At 37.2% G+C, this 21,266-nt stretch overlaps 1 protein-coding gene across 1 annotated transcript in view; it reads left to right on the plus strand.

The window, feature by feature from the left end:
• LOC120325475 (protein broad-minded-like) overlaps window positions 1-19,133 on the plus strand; it is a 31,990-nt gene extending 12,857 nt beyond the window's left edge. Inside the window, exons 8-29 of the mRNA XM_078116691.1 lie at window positions 254-385; window positions 1,480-1,642; window positions 2,118-2,189; window positions 2,859-2,976; window positions 3,493-3,619; window positions 3,951-4,158; window positions 4,722-4,895; window positions 5,822-5,902; window positions 6,138-6,210; window positions 6,766-6,899; window positions 7,692-7,811; window positions 8,158-8,246; window positions 10,173-10,283; window positions 10,558-10,778; window positions 11,461-11,562; window positions 12,462-12,569; window positions 12,995-13,201; window positions 13,648-13,802; window positions 14,454-14,537; window positions 15,175-15,333; window positions 18,094-18,180; window positions 18,770-19,133. Of these exons, the coding sequence (XP_077972817.1) occupies window positions 254-385; window positions 1,480-1,642; window positions 2,118-2,189; window positions 2,859-2,976; window positions 3,493-3,619; window positions 3,951-4,158; window positions 4,722-4,895; window positions 5,822-5,902; window positions 6,138-6,210; window positions 6,766-6,899; window positions 7,692-7,811; window positions 8,158-8,246; window positions 10,173-10,283; window positions 10,558-10,778; window positions 11,461-11,562; window positions 12,462-12,569; window positions 12,995-13,201; window positions 13,648-13,802; window positions 14,454-14,537; window positions 15,175-15,333; window positions 18,094-18,180; window positions 18,770-18,892 (2,848 nt within the window). The 3' untranslated portion in view covers window positions 18,893-19,133. The remainder of the gene's footprint in view (window positions 1-253; window positions 386-1,479; window positions 1,643-2,117; window positions 2,190-2,858; window positions 2,977-3,492; window positions 3,620-3,950; window positions 4,159-4,721; window positions 4,896-5,821; window positions 5,903-6,137; window positions 6,211-6,765; window positions 6,900-7,691; window positions 7,812-8,157; window positions 8,247-10,172; window positions 10,284-10,557; window positions 10,779-11,460; window positions 11,563-12,461; window positions 12,570-12,994; window positions 13,202-13,647; window positions 13,803-14,453; window positions 14,538-15,174; window positions 15,334-18,093; window positions 18,181-18,769) is intronic.
• Window positions 19,134-21,266: the final 2,133 nt, after the last annotated feature.

A 21,266-nucleotide genomic window follows, 5' to 3' on the forward strand; every position in this document is an offset into this window, starting at 1 on the left:
TTTTCCTAACTTGACCTCAGATAGTTCAAAAATATGACCCCTGACTCCTGATTCCACAGCCCTGAATTATTAAACTATTATGCCTTCCATTTCAGTTTCAAAGAGTCTAGTAATCCTCTCACACTGTATTCAATCTTTTGAATCGGCATAGGTAATCACAGATGCAATGCCTGTATGCTCCTGTTCATAAAACCTAACGCAGTGCACCAAGCTGCTTTCCCTGTATTTTTTATTTTCAATAATCTTCTTGCAGAGTCTTTCTACAAGATGCAGTTGAACATTGTATCAGTTTCTGTGATAAATGCAGAATAAAACAATCCAACAGTGGAATGACAAACTTGATGAAGAAAATGAAACAACATAAAATAGCTGAAGAAAAACGAAGGTTTGTAAGTTAATTCAGTAGTGGTTTTAGTATGCTCTGCAATGTTTGGGATTCTCCAATTATTGTCTTTACTCGAATCACGATTTACCAAAGTCTCAATGTGACTTGATTCATCTAAATAGAATGACTCTGAGTCTGAGTATCAACCGTCATTGAGACTCGGCGGTGTGGCGCATCGTGCTTAGCGTTTGGATAACGCGCACTACTGCACTATTACCATGCATGGGTTCGCAGGTTCTAATTTCATTGGGAGGGGATAATTATGTGCGATAGGATTGCTGGACTCCCCGCTGCCGTAGGATAGATCACGTAACTGCTGACTAACTAACCCCATACCTGTAATAGGCAGGCCATGGCCATAAATTTGCAAATCCTATCCTTAACTCAGTAACTGACTCAGACTTGAGATTCAGATGACTTGTGACTCAACTTTACCTGCAACTTGAGGACTACTCAAAGCAGGTTGTCTGATATGATGGGAAGTTCTCACAGTATAATTATATCGCTATTCGCTATATAGAGTCCAGATCAGCCAGTGATCTAACTTTATAGAATTAAATCTGTTTGCTCACTAATGATTTATCTTGTATATCCTTTGGACTGCTTCATAGAATTGTCTTTGATTTGTCTTCTTCTGTAAGCTAGAATGTAATGGCTGGTACCTAAATTTTGCTTCTTTTTTTGTGATTTCTGTGCAAAGCTCAGTGACATCTTGGGGACAACACCCTGTTCCCAATACCCAGTTGGGAATCACTTACTTGCTGTGTTGGAAAATTCTTAATTTTACCCTAGATAATCATTTTCATTAGTAAATCATTTTCATTAGTAAATTTTTCACCCTCTAGAAAGAAGTGTTCACCAGCACAACTGGTATTCCTTGCAGCCTGGTTTATGGAGTTGCCTGTGATTTATCGTTTTAGCAAGCTAGACCATAATGGCCCGTTCCTAAATTTTGCTAATCTTGTTTCTGTGTTTTGCATGCAAAGAGCCTCTGAGGGTCTCTAACCCCCAATCTGGAACCACATTCTGGTGTTGAAAATTTCTAAATTCCCACTTGATAATCATTTTCATGAGTAAATTATTTGCCTGTCTAGAACGAAGTATTCACCAGCAGAACTAGAGCATCTCACTTTCATTCATTCATTGTGTGTTCTTGGTCGTTTGCTCCTATATTCACAAGGTCGCGACCTTTTTCCAGTTCGAACAAGGCAAGGAAAAGAAGTTTCAATCCAGACTCTTGTTATAACATGGATACAGGTGAATTATTTTGATCTAAGACAAAACATAATCAATGGATTTTTGTTCAAGCCATGATTATCAATTATCATTTCTAAGAGAGGAAGGTTAATGGCACAATTTGATTTTATGATAGACTTCAGTTTATACTTTGCTATTAGTACAGATTGGGTAGATGAATGCTAATGAATGGTGGAGAATTCTACAACCTACCAGTGGTTGTGGAAACCTATGGCAGTACTAGTATAAAACAATCTATGTGACTAAATAGTTTGAAGCATTATGTTGATCTGCGTTAGAATAGATATAAAATTTCAGGCAAATATTTCGAGTTTGTATACAAATTGGGATTTATGGGAAAACTAATTGTTTACATAGATACCAACCCATTGGAACCATGTTTCGGTGGCAAGAAATCCAGAATCAATTTAATTACATACATTTTGTTTAATCAATTATAAAATCTCTCTTGAACTTGATTGCTCCATTCATACAGATATTAAATCTTGCAAAACACAAACCGAAATATGACCAGAAGAGTTATGAACCTGCGTTACTCGCTGGAAAGGTAAAAAATCACTTTACTGTTCACTATTTTCACTTTATTTTTTGTTTTTGCCCCCTTCCTGACAAGAACTGAAATTTCTGGCATGTGGGCAAGGTGCTCGACAGGATAGAATCTCATATGCGTTACGCGCTGGAAAGGTAAATGAAAGACATTACTATTCGCTATCATATTCGCTTGTATTTTTTAATTTATTTCTCGTTTTTGCTCCCTACTTAGTACTTACTGTTTAACAAGAACTGGAATTTCTAGCATAAACCTGGTCACATGTAATGAACTGCTGGTATGGCCAATAGCTGATAATCTACTATCGACTACGGCAGTGGTTTCCAACTTTTTGTTCGTGCGGCCCCAAATTATCAGGGGAAAAACTCAAACTTACTCGAAAAAAAATGCTGCTTTTAAATAAAACTCAATTTTTGTGGTCGTTAATGAGTACTTCTGCCTTTTTTAAATTTGTAAACCTAAGGAGTAGTTGCGGTGCACTCTTTGGGAATCGCTGGACTAAGGGAAGATTCTATTCAGTAATAGTTATCTATTAAAACAAATATTGTATAATTTTAAAAATGTCCACAACCATCAAGTTTTTGTTCTTAGTAAGGAGAGAGATGGAAGAGTTCTAAAGGGGAGTGTATCAAAAAATGCTGGACATTTTTACATTTATATTTTTAGATTCTACGAACTCTCTGTAGCTCGAGTGCATTTGTTGAAAATTGTTTGAACACAGAAATTATCGATGCTCTGTTGTCTCCTGTGAAGTCATGGCTACATGAAGGAATATCAAATCAAGGTTTTTGTTTTCTGTATTCCTTAATATTTTTGTTATAGCAGAATACAGGCGTTCGAAATTCTGAAATTACGCCTGTTCTTGCAATATACCAACAAAACACGGACTTAAATTTTTAGTGGCTTAAGTAGACATGACTGTAACGGTACACCAATAGACATCGGTGCATGATCTATTGATGACATGAGCGAACTACAGCCTGCGGGCCAAATCCGGCCCATTGAGTAATTCAATCTGGCCCACCTGATGCTGCCACAACCACACTAAAACCAAATTTTGAGCTTTTAGTTGAAATAAGCTCAAGGAACTTGTTGAGATCAGATTAAATTTAGTCTCGGCACAAGCCACTTTACACTTTTGCTTTTGTAACACTGTAAATTTTGTTTATAAAATGTAACTTTTTACGTCCGTCAGTCTAGGTGGGCAAAGTTTTTGCCCCTGATCCAAAAATCTTGCTCACCTCTTATCTATTGTGTAACATTCAGGGATTATTCATTTTCATCCTTGTATAATTTTCAGATTCAGAAAACCAGGCAAGTGAAGCCACCATGCTTCATATCTCAGAAATACTAGCTTGTCTCACATCCACTGTATCTGGGAGGAATAAACTAATGTATGGATGCTCCGATAAAACTATCGGCTCCAGGTAAAAGGGTATCTTGAATTCTCACAATATTTTATCCGAATTTGCCTCACAAGTTACAACGTGAAATCTTGAGACAAAGAGGAAATGGCCCCCCAGAAGTATGTGTACCAATATGGAGGTACTAATTTTGTTCACCTGCTTTACATCAAGTTGTGTAAAGGGACTGCAACATATGGGCAGGGGCTATATTTATTTGGCTAACACAGTTAGTCCCCGAACTCGTAATAGAACTAAAATAGGGAAAATCGGAATAAAATTATGGCCAAATCTGGTACACACACTACGGGAGTACCAAATATTGTATGTGAAATAAAAATATTCTTTTTTACAGAAAGTTCTCAGCTGCCGCTCATGTTGTTGCTGAATTCGCACAGAAAGCATTATGTGGCAACTTACCTTCATTATCAAAACGAACCCAGAGTTATCTCGTCACAGGATCGTTTGTATTTGTTTGTCGACAAATGTACAACACATGTGAAGGACTTGCATTACTACAAGAATATAGATTGCATGAATGCCTTGCAAGAGCATGGAAACAGGTTGGAAGATATTATTTTATTTGTGCAAAGTCTTCATTCAGTTATGACTATAAGAAGACTAACAAGGAAGCAATACTCTGATACAGTATTGTTCAAACTTATTTCATCACGGCCTGCTTGCCACAGCCAAATTTTCTCGTTCAGGAACTAAAAAGAGAGCAAAATTCATTAATACAGAAAACATGAAAAAGTAATAACTAATAATAATAACATTATCTTTAATGAGAACGATGTGCTTGCATATTCTCGCACAAAAGATTGAATATTTTGGTGAAGGTGATTCACAGTACTAGTTCCAAATTCAATAAATATTTAATTTTTTAGTGTCAGGAAATATTTTTCTGCGCCCCCTATTAAGCCACCCTTGGGTCCGAGCACTCAGTTCGATGAGCGTGCTCTAATATATAAATATGAAGATCGTGCATTGGCACTAGTACGGTAATGACTTGAAGCAGCGTTTTCTAGTGAAATCGGCAGTAAAGTGTGATGGAGGAGGTCGACGGAATAAAAAGTGATTCTCTTCAATTAAAATGAAATAGCAGAATTTTTCATTTTGTTCATAGATTCATGACAAGCACGGAGAAGTGTCAACGCCAACTGGGTCGGAAGACGGTAACGATTACCATGGTAACAATGACATCACCGATATATCTCCAAGCCAATCAATATCTCATAATATGTTGCTATGGGAGGAAAATTTGATCGATAACCTATTGAACTATGCTGCAACACCAAAGGTATTGTTATTTTTTTGAATATAGTTAGATTCATATGTGGCATAAAAAAATTTGTGAAAAAAGATGTTTTAAATGCCTATCATCTTTCCCCCGATAATAAGACCTATCCTGAGTTTTAAAAATGATATTCCCCTAGAATAAGGTCTCTATAGCAAGAATTCTTGTAATTCTCTACTTTGTAATTTTGTTTTTAATAATTAAAAATAAAAGACATGCACCAAAAATAAGCCCCAGTGTTTTTCGAAAGAAAATTAGAGTAAGATCCTGTCTTATTTTCGGGGAAACACAGTATGCACCTTGTGTGATAGAGATTAGCATTCTAATTGTTTAGTCGATTTTCCAAATTCCGAGATTCTAGGTTGAGTTTACAGTGTAGTTTCAACTCAAGCCCATATTTTCACTCCGAGCATTCAAAAGAGGGCTAGCCACATGAGGGCTACCACAACACATCCTACGTAAACTTTTCGGATTCAGTTTTAGTAGCTTCGATAGTTACCTGTCTTCAACAGAACATAATTTCTTGGAAATACCGTACATGCACCGAACAACATTTTTGCTGTTCTCCAAATAGTAGAAGGATAAGTAGTTAGTCACTGAGATAGTTTGACAATCGCATATACCAATAGCAAGTATGCTACTATTTGTGGTGACTTGGAACTAAAAAGAATAATACTGCCAAAAGATATTTGATGCAACACACAGGAACTCCTCAATATATAGAGTCTCCATTGATATATTTTATAAAGTATTTTCCAAAAACCAATTGCAGGGAATCATCAATACAGAATTTTTTTTTATATTAAAAATTACTGAAGGATAAACATCTCTTGGCATTTTTCTATTGTGGTTTGTTTGCATATTTACTCAAATAACCATTTTAGGATACCATTTGTGGTGTGTATACATAGTGCTATTTTCTTTTTCAGGGACTCCTGCTTTTGCAACAAACTGGAGCAATCAATGAATGCGTCTCATACATGTATACAAGATATAGGAAGAAGTTACAGGTTTTTAACATAATCTATATTGATTCTGTAGCTATTGGCACTCCATTGGTCAACGTACCTTTGCTCAGGAATTAGTCTTCTTTCTTTCCGAGTGTGGCCTTGCTTTAAGCTAATTTTCTAAAAACGGTAACTATACAGTTGCATTAAATTCAGTACAGTCCCAGTAGTTCTAGGCCACTTATCTTCTGAATGAGTGTGTGGGCAATTCTCTTGGTTAGATTGGTATATTTTTCAGGTTAGCAAATGTGAAAAATTTGGATATGGTGTAATGGTGACACAAGTTGCGGCAACAGCTCCAGGAATTGTCGGTAAGTTAGCTTAAATAACGAAAAATTCATATTTAGATATATTTTTATATAGTTTAGCCCCCTGTGATTATGACACTCTGGTCTGGTTTTAGATTGATTTTGTTTGTAGGAATAGGTCTTGTATAGTTGTACATATATATAGTGACTTTTATTTTCTATTCTTTGACCCGATGAAGATTTGAATAGACATTCAAAACTATATTGCGGACAGTTTGCACATCATGCTATGCTAAATAATCACTAGATATATGCCGGGCATTCGAACCATTGATTACAATAGTTTGACACAAGTTATATTCTTGTTGGCAATGATTTTGCTTGGGGAAGTTACTGGACCGTTTGTCTTTCAGTGTGGTTCAGATATTCGCTTTGCTTTTCTACCATCCATGATATGAAAGATTTACTTGGCCAGCTATTCCTATACTCAGCCTAGCCTAGTAACCAAATGAGAAGCCGAATTTTACCATTAGTTTAAACCATCCTTAGAGTCTGTTATTAGGAAATCCTATGCAGATATAGAGTTTATTGAAAAACATTTTTCCCATTCTGTTCCAGCTCTCCAACTTGCTGGGTTTGAGAAGGCATTGGTACATGAACTATGGGCTGGACTTGAATGTGCTTCGGATGAAATAAGAATGACCGCACCTCCACCACACCCCATATCACCGATTGATAAATCTGTTCATAAGGTATTGTCTCATTTATAAACTGTGAAGATAGATTAGAACCTTTACACAAAACATGGCTCTGTTGAAAAATGGCAGTTTTCATACCAAGGTACTGATTTGGGCGCTCCAGAAGTATGTGTACCAATATGGAGATAACTAATCTTGTTCGCCTACTTTACATCAAGTTGTGTATAGCGGGGGTCGGCAACCTTTTGTCGCTCGCGGGCCAAAATAAGGGTTGCAAGTTATTGGCGGGCCGCACATATTTTTAGAAAGTTGAAAACAGAACGGATGATACTTTATATAATAAAAATCAAGCAGTGACATTGCATTGCATCTCAAAAAATTCCATTTGAATATTTTCGGAACCATTTGCACTTAGCATCAACTTTTCTGTGTTTTGTTGTTATTTGTCTAATTATAATTAAAATATAGGCTAATTAAACGAGTAATTGTGAGTTTTATCCCTGTTGGATTATAATATAATTTAGTCTACACGCGTCTCGCAATAAATTCTGTTATGTAAAGAATATAATCATCAAAATAGCTGTTTTGTTGCTATAATTCAGTGAAGCGTCGCGGGCCGGATCCAGGGCCGAAGGTTGCCGACCCCTGGTGTAAAGAGACTGAAACTTATGGGCAGGAGATATATTCACTTGGGTAACTCAGACAGTGCTCGAACTCACTACGGGAGTACCCTAATTTTTGCCTATCTGAGTTAAAAAGCAACATTTTTGACAGTATAATTTTCCAATATTTTAGAGCAAAATATTTTTCACTGAGCATATTTCAACAATATTTTTCTATTTTTAGTGTTTCATTGGGCTTGTGAATATTCTGAGTTCTTATGATGCCGTGTTTCACATATTTCATCACCAGACTTTACCAAATAAACCGTCGTATAGTTTCAGAGAAGTTCCAGATTCTGTATTGGTGAGTATTTAAAAAAATCAAAATTTAAGTATAGTCGATGGCCAAGTGGTTAAAACATTAGGTTTTACTAGGTTGGCATCGCTTATTAAAAGCCGCAGGTTCAAATCTCATGCCCACCACATCACCTACAGCTTGTCTTACAGAAAATATGATATCTGCTCAGCCTATGGCAAGCAATTATCTTACTGTCCTTATGAATTACTATATGTTGTTGGGGAGAATGCATTCAAAGCAAAGGCTTGCACTCACTCAGAAGTAAAGAGATTTCTATTCGAAAAAATTTGCAGGCGATTACCCAAATGCCATTACGTAGTAAATATTTAAACACATTCATTGATTGTTACAGAAAGTGTTTGACCGACTTGTGATGATAAATTCAGAAGCAAAAGTTCATTCTTTGTTTAACCATGAACAATCTCACGTGTTCGGACTTAGGTTAGTTTCATCTAAAAATCTTTCTATAACCAGTGGTTCCGAACGGGCGGCACATGGCCCCCAATAGGGCCACAGACTAGTCGATGGGGTGCCACAATGCTAGGCGTAAAACTGATTTTACTTTTCTCTTGACAAGAAAACATCCTGTTCTTCTTAGTTTCATTGCTTGATAAGGTCATTTCACAGGGTGTTTTCACTTTTTGAGCATGGATTGTTCGAACATAATAGGATTTGGAATCTATCAATCAAAATAAAACTATAAATATTACTGGAATGATAAACAGGGGGCTATGAGTGCCCAAACTTTCCGGAAGTGGGCCCAAGCCCTTAAAGGTTGGGTACCACTTCTATAACCTATTATCTCAACTAAATGAAAGTAAGGCTAAATATGTTGTAATATTGCGACATGTTGTTGTCCACAATGTGAATATGTGTATTTAACATATTCTGTTATGATCAATATTTATTCTTATTTTATTATCTTAATTAGGTAAATTTGACTAAGGCTAAATAATAGATATTTTTAGACACAGTCACTCGTGACAATTTTGTTATACCTGGGATACGTCTCAACATATGAACAGTATATTCTGTTATGATAGACTGTTTATATGCTAAGATTTATCCTTATTTTATTCTTTTACATCACCAAGGCTTGTCATTTTGATATATGGCATCGGGAACCTCTGATCTACTTTTGACAGTTGGCTCATGGTGCTAAGCTTTTAAAATATGCTTTCTGTCACAACTCTGATTACCCTGTGCCGGTTGTACTTTGAAGAGTAATGAGATGTAGAGAGGATTGCCTTCCCTATACGCAGGGTTGCCATCTACCCAGAGCCAAAAATAAGCACAGGCGTCGAAATGTTATTTTCCAAGGGGAGGGGTCTCAACAACGGCAGAAACGCAGAATAAGAATGATATCATACACGAGTCTCCCACTTTTTATCATTAGAAGTCGCTTTGAACATGGTTGTACGCAGATCCAAAATTGCAAAAAGCTATGGAGACACGAAGTCACTGCCACACGCAATCTCTAAGACAAAAGGTCGGCAACCTTTGTCGCTCCCGGGCCAAAACCAAGTGTTACAAATCTTGGGGAGCCGCACATATTTTTTCAAGAAATTAAAAAACTGAACGGGTGGCTGATGAAACACATTATTTAGTAGCGAGAGAACACTGCGACAACTTGTGGACTCAAGTCGTCTTATTATACAAAATATTTACAAATAACATTTAATGCAACACTAGGTGACACAGGTAGGAAGAATTTTTCTCAGGTCAAAGGTCGGGGAAAGGTCCATTGTGGGCACCGATTACTGTTTTCCACCTTTGTCGATGTTGCAATAGCAGTAGTTAATAGAAAAAATTCTTTTCATGTTCGAAACAGAACTCATGGTTACCCTTACTCTAAATTGCAGCTTGTGCCTAAAAACAGTATTCCTAAAAACTAGCAGCAACTATTGTGTGTGTCACAGTTTGCCTGGAAATAACGCAAACCCCACCGTTGACAGAAAAAGTTCGTCCGTCGTTTCCACGCAAGCTTTTGTACGCAAAACAAGTACTGGTCATCCACGTTTCTAAGACCAAATAAGCACGCGACTCAAAAATAAGCACTTTACTTAGAAATAAGCACATCGTTACTTTATAAGACATGGACTAGAAAATAAGCACAAATCTTAGAAATAAGCACGGTATGGCAACCATGCCTTTATGTATATCTATATATATGAAACTTTATTGATTTTTATTTATCTACTATCCAAACTGCTTATATATTTGCTGTAATTTCAAGTATTATTATTAGATGGTTGTTAAATTTGCGAACATGATCATAAACATGTTTATTTACGTGCCCGTAAAATTTGCCGCATGAAATCTCATCGCAGGATATTTCACGTTTAAAAACAGTTTACTTTTACTCAGGTTGTTGAATGTATTGGTATGTAGTCTTGATACCTGGTTATTACTTGAAACTCAGTACAACATCCAACAAACGTTACTGCAAATGCAGAAAGATGATTGCACTTATGAAGGGTAAGATTGATTGCAATTTTTTGTTATTTATAATCTGGATTATTTTTGTGTAGCAAATTGAGAACGGTGGCCTAGCTTGATAATAGTTCATAATGATTATTCCACTGCCTTTATTGTAAACATCGCACACTTAAAAAGGGAGCTGTACCTTCCATCCATGCATGCATGCTGCGTCCGTTTGAATACCGTGACTTTTTTCTGAGCAAATTCTCTTAAATAAAAAGATTTTGGATTCTCATTTTTCTTGTAATAACATATTTTCAATTTTCTTCAGAAATATTATTATCGACGCTCTATCGGTTGATCGTAACCATATTCTTGTACGAACTCAAGCGATCGGAGGACCCTCGGAACGTCGGATACCTCCTCGATCGTTAGAACCAATGATTCACAAAGGATCAAAACAACTTGCGTATCCGTGGCCTTTGTTTAATAAGTTTCCTCTTCCTAAAGAATATACACCAACATTGAGTGGGAAATCTTCTGTCAAAAAAGGTTTGTGTGAGTGAAAATCTTAGCAGTTCTTCAAATCATTCATTCCAAGCTGGAAATCAAATAAATTTTTGAAAACATTGCATTAGAACAGTGGTTCTCAAATGTTGGTGCGCGCCCCACAAGGGTAGAGAATATTTCGGGGGGGGGGCGTTAGATAATGGAAAATAAAAATATTTGTCAAATGTGATCTTGCCCACCTTATTTTGGATATTTACATTTCTTTGTTTTTTTGTTATTTTGAATAAAACATACTTTTGCATTACTATCTGTTATTTGTAGCTTATTGTTAGCTAGTTATTTTTGAGGCGGGGCGCGAGACTTCACAAATTCTAAAAAAGCGGCTTAAAAAGTTAGAGAATCACTGTACTAAAAAATAAAATGCTTTAATTATTGCTTTTATCTTCATTTACTGGTATATATACAATCAACCACCATGTAGTTTCAGCGTCTATTGACACTTAGGTGGTTTACCCAAAACGTTGCTCAGATATCAATCTTGTTTATTTCTGAGTCGTTGGTTTGTGGATTTAATTTGAGCAAATTCTCCAAAATAATTCCAGTTTTAAGAGGTTTGAGGAAATTTTGAAAAAATTTGGTCTTGGTAATAAAAGTAAATAAAAGAGATAGTGCCCAGTACAAATTCACAAAGAATATAATGTATATTTTTACTTTTTCTATTCAGAAAGTGTTGTCAGCCGTTTTCTCTCAAAAACAAAAGCATCTGATAAGAATCGTGGGTGGCTGGAACAATGCAGGGATATGTTTGTTAAAACCATGATATCAGGTTTGTATTTTTGTATTATGAAATAAAATTATTTCACTCTGAAATTCAAAAATTTACGAGATAATGAGCAATGAGATCTTGTTCTGTGACTCAATATAATTCTATCCAAGGTGTAAAAAACGGTGCTCTCGAAGTTTATGCACCAAGATGGTGCACAACCTGAACTCTAAATTAACGCATGGTTCATATCATAACTATGACAACAATTTTTCTCTCACTATCTGAACTAGTGAAGTGAGTTGCAAATCAGTGGCAAATCGGCTCAGAGAAAAAAACAATTTTGTATTCATATCAAACAAATGAAATATTTATGACTGTCATATCGTATACCCGGGACATTTAGGTTGACCGGCCGGGACAGTGGGACAATTTGCTAAATTCGGGACTGTCCCGGTTAAACGGGGTTGTATGGAAGGGCTAGGTATCAGTGGGTGCTAAAAACCAAGCACAGATGCCAATGTGGAATTTCTATATATTAGTTCAATGTAACTATTCACTATAGCTGTTCCTTAGCTCAAATAAAAGCCAACTCTAATTTTTATTCATTTATTACTTATCGATTTTAATCTGTAAGTATGTTGATAGGTATTTGTCTGTCTGTATGTCTGTTAGATTCACGCGATTTCTCACGAAAGCGAGATTGAATCTGCTCCAGATTTTGCATGTGCATTCATCATATCTCGGACCAAAAGCCTATTGATTTTGGGCGAATTATGTCGTATAATTAGCGAGTTATTTATTAATTAGTGATGGGACACAAGGTGTCACTATGGAGTAAGAGCGCTGTTTCGGGGGATCCCCTAACTTTCGATCGATAAGTCTTCGGTCTCTGACCGATATTCTCGTTTTGATATTGGTTAATTGTGATACAATCTGAATTGAGAAAAATTATTTCACAGGTCCAGGTGTATTGAAAGGCAGCATACTTGCAGATTTATTAGATAAAGCAGTTGTTGCTCAAGAAAGAATGCCAGAGGAAAGATTGTTTCCTAATCCTTCTATTAAAGGTTTGGCTTATTATTTCATGAATAAAAATCTTGTTTCTGTAAACCGCAAAAAATCGAGAATGTTTTCTCGATACTCTCGAAGTATGTGAACCAAGATGGCGGATACCGTAACGTAGTATGTGTAACAGGTTAGGGTTAGGCCATAATTTTAGGTACAAATACTACGGGAGTCACTTGACTAATCCCCGACCTCGTAATAGAACTGAAATAAGGAAAAATGGAATAAAATTATAGCCTAACCCTAACCTGGTAGACATCTACGTTCCCGTGTCTGCCATCTTGTTTCACATACTTCGTGAGTACCCAATACAGTATAGCAATTTGGGCAGGTGATGCTAACTGGGGTAAAACGCATATCGATACGTCTTATAAAAATCCCACAAATAACGACAACTTCGAATAAATTATACTGTTTTTAATTCTAGATCCACCTTTGAAAGATTCCCTAAGTCCTGTGTCCACTGCTGGAATCAAAATGGCGGTAAGATATGGTAAGCATCTCAACTTAATGAAGAGTAGCACAGAGGCCACGACTAATAATTTGAATTACGTTCTTCGACATTGTCAAACTATGCTTGAGGATCAACAAGAGAAAGCGTCTGGCGGTGGAAAAAACAATAATGTGCAGATTAGTGAGTATAAATTATAATAGAATGGAATTGTATTATCCTGGGGGAGAGGAAAGAAATAGACGACTTACTTATGGCAAACCCCGGCCTGTCTATGTAAGTTGAACACAAAAATTGCGCACATATATATATTTGATAGTATTTCTGTATTTATCTCGGGCAGAGAAAAGGAAATAAGACGACAATGTGACAATATAGCAGCCTAGACATATTACATGGCCTTTCAGTTTGGGAACAATTTACCAGTTATTCATTTCAGATGGATGGACTTGATAAAGAATTGTACAATGTTGTATAGTGTTTTCCAGCTGAACAAAAATATGAAAAATAGCTGTTTGATAAAAATTGCATATCACTGAAGTGAAATTAATATAAATATATACCATATGTATGATATGCACTTTTGTGGCTCTATATAACATTTCTCAAATTCTACAATTTTGAATCAGAAACTCTGCAAGGGCCATACCATGGTTTTGATTGGTTTGTCAGCACCATATTCCTGATGAATGGAGGAAACAAAGACAAGACGTGGAATTTTCTACAAAAATTTTCTGACCTGCTCTGCTCAGGATTCTTGTGGCCAGCAAGACTACATGCTAGTGTAAGTCTATACTTATGGAATTGTCAGTGTTGTGCTCATGGGAAGATGGTCATTAATCGCTTGAATAGTCCTGCGCAAAATGAAATAATACGATACATGTCAAAGCGAGCAGAAGGAAATTATCAGTCTTCAATGCCATGGCCAGTGTTTTAGGATATGATTTACATATTTATCCCGGGAAGAAGAAAGCTGATAAGACGGTCTAATCATTAGGCGAACCACCGCCTCTCGTATGGTTACCAGTCCATGATGGGTATGGGGTTAGTCAGTCAGTTAAATGCTCCAGATGCATGGAGTTGTATCCATTGTATGGTTGTACTGTTTAGGTTGTATTAGTTTCTTCCGTGCATAAAGAATATTAGCAGTAAAAGCCTCTTATTTTATGTGCATTTGTTGCTTTGGGAAAAGCTAATCAATATATTATTCTCATTAGAGTAGATTCAAGCAGTGTTAGGTTAAAGATTGGAGAAGGTAGCCGTATTCAATCACCCTGCTGTGGCAAGGTGTCCAGCAATCTTCTTGCACATAACTTTTCTCCATGTGATTTAAACCTTTTGAAACCATGCAGTGTAGTTGGAGTACAATCACAAGTGTGTTTTTAACACTTATCATGATGCACCAGCCATTAAAAATTTCATTTTTATATTCTAGATTCACTTGCCAAAAGAGATGCGATCAAGTGGAATACATCCTTTATTTTCACACACAGGACATCATGTGGAATTAATTTTACAGGTAACAGATCTAGTTAAATCAAGTTTATTTTTTCCAATCAGTAAAAGCAACAACAATTAAATACAAGTTATGATAAAATGATAATTAGAAAGTTTTACTGGGGAAGGGAAGTCGCAGGGAACCAAAGCTGGTTATCGAGCAGCGACACTCAAGGTACAAATATGTAATTTAAGCAAAATTGAAATTTTAGAGTTTGGAATTTACTGTCTTTTATGCTATATAAATATATACTTTTGTTTTCTTGTACCCTAGCACCTAATGAGATTACTAGTTCGACTCTTGGGATGCATAACTTTTTCAATCTGTGATCCTTCCGCTAAGCTGTTTCTACACACAGAAAACCATTGTGCAAAGCTTAGCGGTGAGGCGTGAGAGAGCATTGCTGGACTTCTCGACGTCGTAGGGTGGTTCACATAACCGCTGGTCGGTTACGGCTTCTTCCACCATCACGTCCATGCATCTGAAACAAATACCTGGCAAACTAATAACTGGACGTGAGGCTGTGGTTTGCCATCTTAGTGGCTTTCCTCTCCCCAATTATGTAAATCCTATCTTGCAATTCCAAGTTTATCATGAGTAAAATAATAATGGCAGAACCAGAACAATTTTCTTCATTAATTCTTTTGTTCTAATTCAGAATGAACTTCCACTTGTCCACTCCACATTTCGAATGTGCGGTTATACTCCGTCACAAATATGTCAGCACTGGTTACAGCAATGTTTCTGGAATTACATGGATTGGAATCAGATTAATCATTACATTGCTGTTGTTATTATATTGGGAACTGATTATCAGGTAATAAAAAAGTGAACTTGCTTCTTGGATCAATATTAAATCAACTTTATACCTGTACACACCAGGGGTGTGTAACGCGGCCCACAAGAAGAAATCGTGTGGCCGATTTTGAATGGCGTGTGGCCTGCGAAACGAGTTTTTAATTTAGTTTAATCTAGTGTGTGCGAGTAATTTTTTCAATTCCTTTGCATTGCAAAGCGTATACCTGAGCTTGTGCGAAGCGAACAAATCGTATCATAAGATCAATAACCAAAGTTTTTGTGCCTGCTAGAAAGAAACTACTAGAAAGCCTATGTTAGATAAAGGTGCTGCCCACGGTTTTCACTCCGTTAGTTGTATCTGGCCCACCTGTATTGCACACCTCTGCTGTAGACCAATGGTTCTTTTTCGTGAAATACATATGGAATGATTTACTGCTACCCAATCTGAATTGGTAATTGGGAAGGATGCTGTGGTCCAACATTTTGATTAGATCGTTTTTCCTTCCACCATGAGATGCATAGGGAAATCTTATGTCACAATTTTTTTTCGAAATATTTTTTGTTATACTGCATTAAGGCATAGGTTCTCAAAGTGCCTCATACGGAGCCCCGGGGCTCCATTAGAGGAACCCAAGGGCTCCGCTGGTTATTCGTTTACTTATTAAAATACTGACTTGGCTAATTGTATAACTGTCCTAATAACGATATAAGCAATAAAGACATTATCTATATCTAGAAGTTCCAATAGATAATGCCATATTTGAGTTACTGCATTGTTGCCACGATTCGACACTGCTTTATTAAAATATGTTTGTCAAGTGTCTTATTTGTGGGGCTCCATAATTAAATAATAGTCAACCTTTTCACGGGCTCCATAACACTAAAAGTTTGAGAACCCGTGGTTTGGTGGATAAGTCGTTAGGACAGTGTTTCCCAAGCCGAGTCCGCGGTCTCAGATGAGTCCGCAACGAGCCAGAAATTCACTGCTGGCCGCAAACGTTTTTACGGAACTCAACTATCAGCCAAGTTACGATTTACGTTGAAATTTACATAAAAAATAAAAAGCAAGTTTATTCACATAACAATAACCGAGTCAATAATTACTGGTTACTGAGTAGGGCTGGGCATATATTCGAATATTCAACTAATAGAATAGCAATTTACTATTCGAAAATATGATAACGGGTCACTTGCGTGTGGAGGCGCAGTTTTTACCACTTCATATGAGCTCCTGCCACGAACGAACCGATGGCAGCTTTTGCCGTGGTTAATGCGCTATTACCAGTATATTCACAAAGCCATGTACCAGATTTTAGTTTATCATGCGGAATTATATCTACTTAAACCTAAAACCTAACCCCAAATCTATCAAAACTGTATCGATAAGAAAAATGTGCCAACTTATCTGATATTTATCATCATCAGGGGCAGCCATGCCATTACATCTGACATGCCGTGCTTACGGCAGCAAAATTTTACCCGCCTTCGGTTTACAATTTTCTGCCTTGGTAACGGCATCTCGCCATTGGTATGTGGGAGCTAAAAAGTCAGTCGGCATGGGTTTACGGCCATAGCGGCCATGGTTTGGAAATCCCGGCATGGTTTTGGCCTTGGGGCAGCGTCAGGCGCCACAAAATACTTAAAACTGCACTTGTGCGCGTCGCTTAATCAAACGATTGGATTTCACAACTCACTTGCGGATTTCCGACGAAAACATAAAGTCGACACACGCGTCATAGCCATATTTACCTAAGTGGTTGTTTTTTTCGCAAGTTCGAACAACGAGGAATAATTTTTTTTTGGTGGGTGTCAATGATGGCAACCCGAATTTTTTAAATTGAAAAGCGGCAATACAAAATAAAACGGAGAACACCACAAGTTTTGTTTTATGATGGTCCGCGGCCGATAAAAAACGCTTTTTCAGACATTGCAAATCGCAAAATTTCGGGTACTACCGTAGTATACGTACCAGGGCATTTACCCTTAGGATTTTTTAATTTACTGCCTCAACATTGGTACAGTACTGAAGCGCCGTAAGTGTTGTACGAACAGCACAGATTTGTCCAATTCACAAGAATACGAATCGAAACAAAATATAATCGGGCACTTTACCACGCATTTTTGTGCCCACGGGTTGTCATGAAATTTTCTGAGAAGTACTGCTTTTATTTCGTCAACACAACCGCAGATTAAATGATCGCAATTAAATTAATACTAAAGCAAGGCGATGAATATATATTTTTTATTTATATACTAATACACTTTACATATATTTTTCATAAGTACTAAATCAAGTTGTGTTTTCTGAAAGTTTATAGCCAATGGTAGGATTTTTCTTACGGCGATAACAAATCGCAAGATCGCAAAAAATATGTATCAAAACTAAATATAATCGGGCAATATAAAGAAGTAAAGCTTTCATCTTGTCGACGCAACCGCGAGTTACCATGAACACAATTAGATTAATAATATAGAAAGACATTATAAATTCTCGTCGTTGTCATGAATTGAACATTGTGCGACAGAAAAGCCAATTATACACTAAAAAATCGGCTCTTTCAACGAACGCGTAATCGCGGCGAATTTCCGAGTTTGAAATTTTGTTGTGTTCGGTTTTATTGCTTCTTCACAAAGAGTAAGGTTGCAATAAACGCACCTCGAGTCCGCAAAGGTTTTCGCCGGTGAGAAAATAGTCCGTGACCAAAAAGGTTGTGAAACGCTGCGTTAGGAACATGATACTCTTCCCAACCATAATTCATGTTACATCTCATCTTTCCAGGTTTACATCTGCATCAGTATTTTCAAACATTTGCAGGAACAAATTCTTGAGCACAGATTAACGCAAGATTTACAAGTATTTTTGAAGGTAGATGTTTTTATTACTTGTCGATTTTAATCGGTAAGTATGTTGATAGGTATTTGTCTGTTTGTCTGTCTGTCTGTTAGATGCACGCGATATCTCACGAAAGCGAGATTGAATCTGCTCCAGATTTTGCGTGTGCATTCATCATATGTCGGACCAGAAGCCTATTGATTTTGGATGAATTATGTCGTATAATTAGCGAGTTATCAATTAATTAGTGATGGGACACAAGTTGTCACTATGGAGTAAGGGCGCTGTTTTGGGGGATCCCCTAACTTTCGATCATAAGTCTTCGGTCTCTGACTGATATTCTCGTTTTATGATTAATACATGCTTCACAAAGCTGTCATTCAGCATCCCCACTCAAATTGACTCTTTGGTGGTGGGTGACAAATATAGATAACTTTTTGATATTAAATGATGGCTCACTTAAGGTTTGATAGGTTTTGTTTTTTTCTGCTAAAGAAGTATTGTGATTCATTGACTTGCAATTCATATATCTAACCAAATTTGTAATCCAGCCGTCCTGTCATTTTTTCTGTCCAGAGGTGAATTATTTTACTTTATTACTTCAACAAATATTTTTTCTCAGGAAAACCCATTTCATGGCTACAATGTAGCTTCGTACATGGATTATATGCAAATGTTGGAATCCAAGAATAGAGGAATGGTTTTGTCTGATCTACGTGGTATCGCAGGAAAGAGCGGAAAATAATAAATTTCAGTTACTTGCAGTAAATGTGTTAGCGCTGAGTAGATGGCGCAAAATAAAAAATATTTGTGGATTTAAAGCCAACTTTGGTTTTATCATGTTTGACATCACTGGTCTTTGTAAATGAAGCGAACGTGACTGTTCTGTTGAATGAATCTCGATAATTTATTTTTCATCATGTTGCATGTTTGTAAAATTTATATTTTTGTAGAAATAAATATCGAACCAGTTTGAATAAAAAGAATAGCTTTTCAAAGTTTTGATATGAGGGGCGGAGGAGGTAGGGCTACCGGAGCTCCAGAAGTATATGCACCAAGATGGCGCACATCCTGAACATGGTAAGTCTGTCTGCCAGGTTAGGGTTCAGGTTGTGCGCCATCTTGATGCATATACTTCGGGAGCGCCAGGCTACCGACCGTCCCGGAATGACCGCGATTGATGTCTGGTGTCCCGGGATGGGCTATGATTGTCCCAGAATTTTTTGACAGCCATGGCGTTCTAAAATAGAAGGACATGTAAGCATGTCGGCTTCGTTCAAATTGGTAACTGATGTAATTCACGCGAATATTTTTTCAAATAAAAACGACTACACAAGAAGTTGAACAGATTTTTCAACGCAGTTTGTGATGCTTACATAACTGGTATGTTTATACATAATGTTGGGCTTACTTTGTTGTGTTTGTGATTCGCTGAAAGGTTCATTTCAATCCACAACATCTCAATAGGCCATCAAAAGACCTAGATCGCAGTGTTGCGTCGGTAAATTCAACATTCAAAAGTGCCATTTATGGTACTGAGCACAAATCTGTAGTGTAGTATGACTTATCTGAAAAGTAAGTAATTCATATATTTCTAAGTAGGGTGGAAATAGGCTTGCCAATACACCACACTTGTGCGAGTCCTCATGCCGACAATGTAACGGTATTGGTCAGGACTCATCTTTATCACAAAGTGGTATATTGCCGTGTACGCTTCCCAGCAATAAACTGATTAGTCAGATATTCCCACTTTCTACCATTAAAAGGACGTGGTTCGCCATGTACCGGTACAGTCGTAAATAAATACTAATACGTTCATTTCCCCAAAATACATCACAAATAAACAAAATCCGAAAATGTGACGTGCAAAGCACGCTTGTCACCGAACCGCTAAAGGCTGAATGATGCACATAGGCAAGTACGACAAAAACAATGATAAGATGCCCTCTAAGCTTGTGATAATACATGTTCGCCTTGATTAATTCAGGTTTTTCTTTACTCAATGATAATAGAAAAACACATTCACGCTAAAATTCGTACCGGTCGTAAAGTTGCCGTAGCCTACTGTAATCCCACACATGTGATCGAACAGTGTGAGCTCGTGTGTCACATCGCTCACGCCTGCTCACACGACTCACGCCTGCAACTCGTCAAGGAGTACACACAGTCTATATAATCTATATGTAGTGAGGAGTAGAATACCGTAATGAATTTAAATTTGGAAAAAAAGTGATCTATGAGCTAATTTCAGGACGCTGAAAAGTGACTAGGTTAGTTTTGTAGGAAAAGCACTGGTGTGTTACACATACGGTACCCGGTATACCGGTACGCGTCTCACATTTTGAATTAAATTTAAAAGTATTGCCTGATTTTATATCGTGTTTTGCCTGTTTTCGGTGGATGGGCATGTACTTGTACCGGTACGGTACGTTTTTAACTTTTTTATTAAGTTATGTCCGTCCTCTGTATTTTGTTTGTCCGTTTGTTGTTGTTTTGTGTTATGTTTCTATCCAGCTATTACAGTATTAGAGTGACCAAATAAAATTGATTGATTGAGTCCATTACTTCTTCTGGTGGTGTGGGTCATCATGCTAAGCCAGTAAGCGTTAGGAATACGCCACCAAAGTTACCCCAGCCCACACAGCGCAAATGCAATACCAAGCACGGCAAATCAATTATGGCTGTATGGTTTATTCATAACTCAGTAACTACATTTTTCTTATTTTTGAGATTCGACGGTCAATTTCAGGCTTGTTTACCGTCATATCTGGTAACACTGGTTAGAGATATTATTGTTCAGTTGATTTTGATTCATTTTCCCGGCATTTGTGGCCATTTTGTGCTAACAATTTCCGGACTCTGAAAGGATCTGGTGCTGAGGTAAACGTGGATAGATGTAATTTAGTAATCTGTGAGCGCTTAGGATGCCTTTACTTACCGTATAACACTGTCAGAACGCCAGCCCACACTCGTGTGACGCTAGCCCACATTCGTAGGATGCCAGCCCACACTCGTGTGACACTAGCCCACACTCGTTTTCGACGGGCCATACTAGGGTTAACTGGGCCGTGCTTGGTATTGCATTTGCGGTGTGTATATCACATATGGTCTCTATATTG

The sequence above is a fragment of the Styela clava genome, chromosome 1 (assembly GCF_964204865.1).
Source record: "Styela clava chromosome 1, kaStyClav1.hap1.2, whole genome shotgun sequence".
NCBI lineage: Eukaryota > Metazoa > Chordata > Ascidiacea > Stolidobranchia > Styelidae > Styela > Styela clava.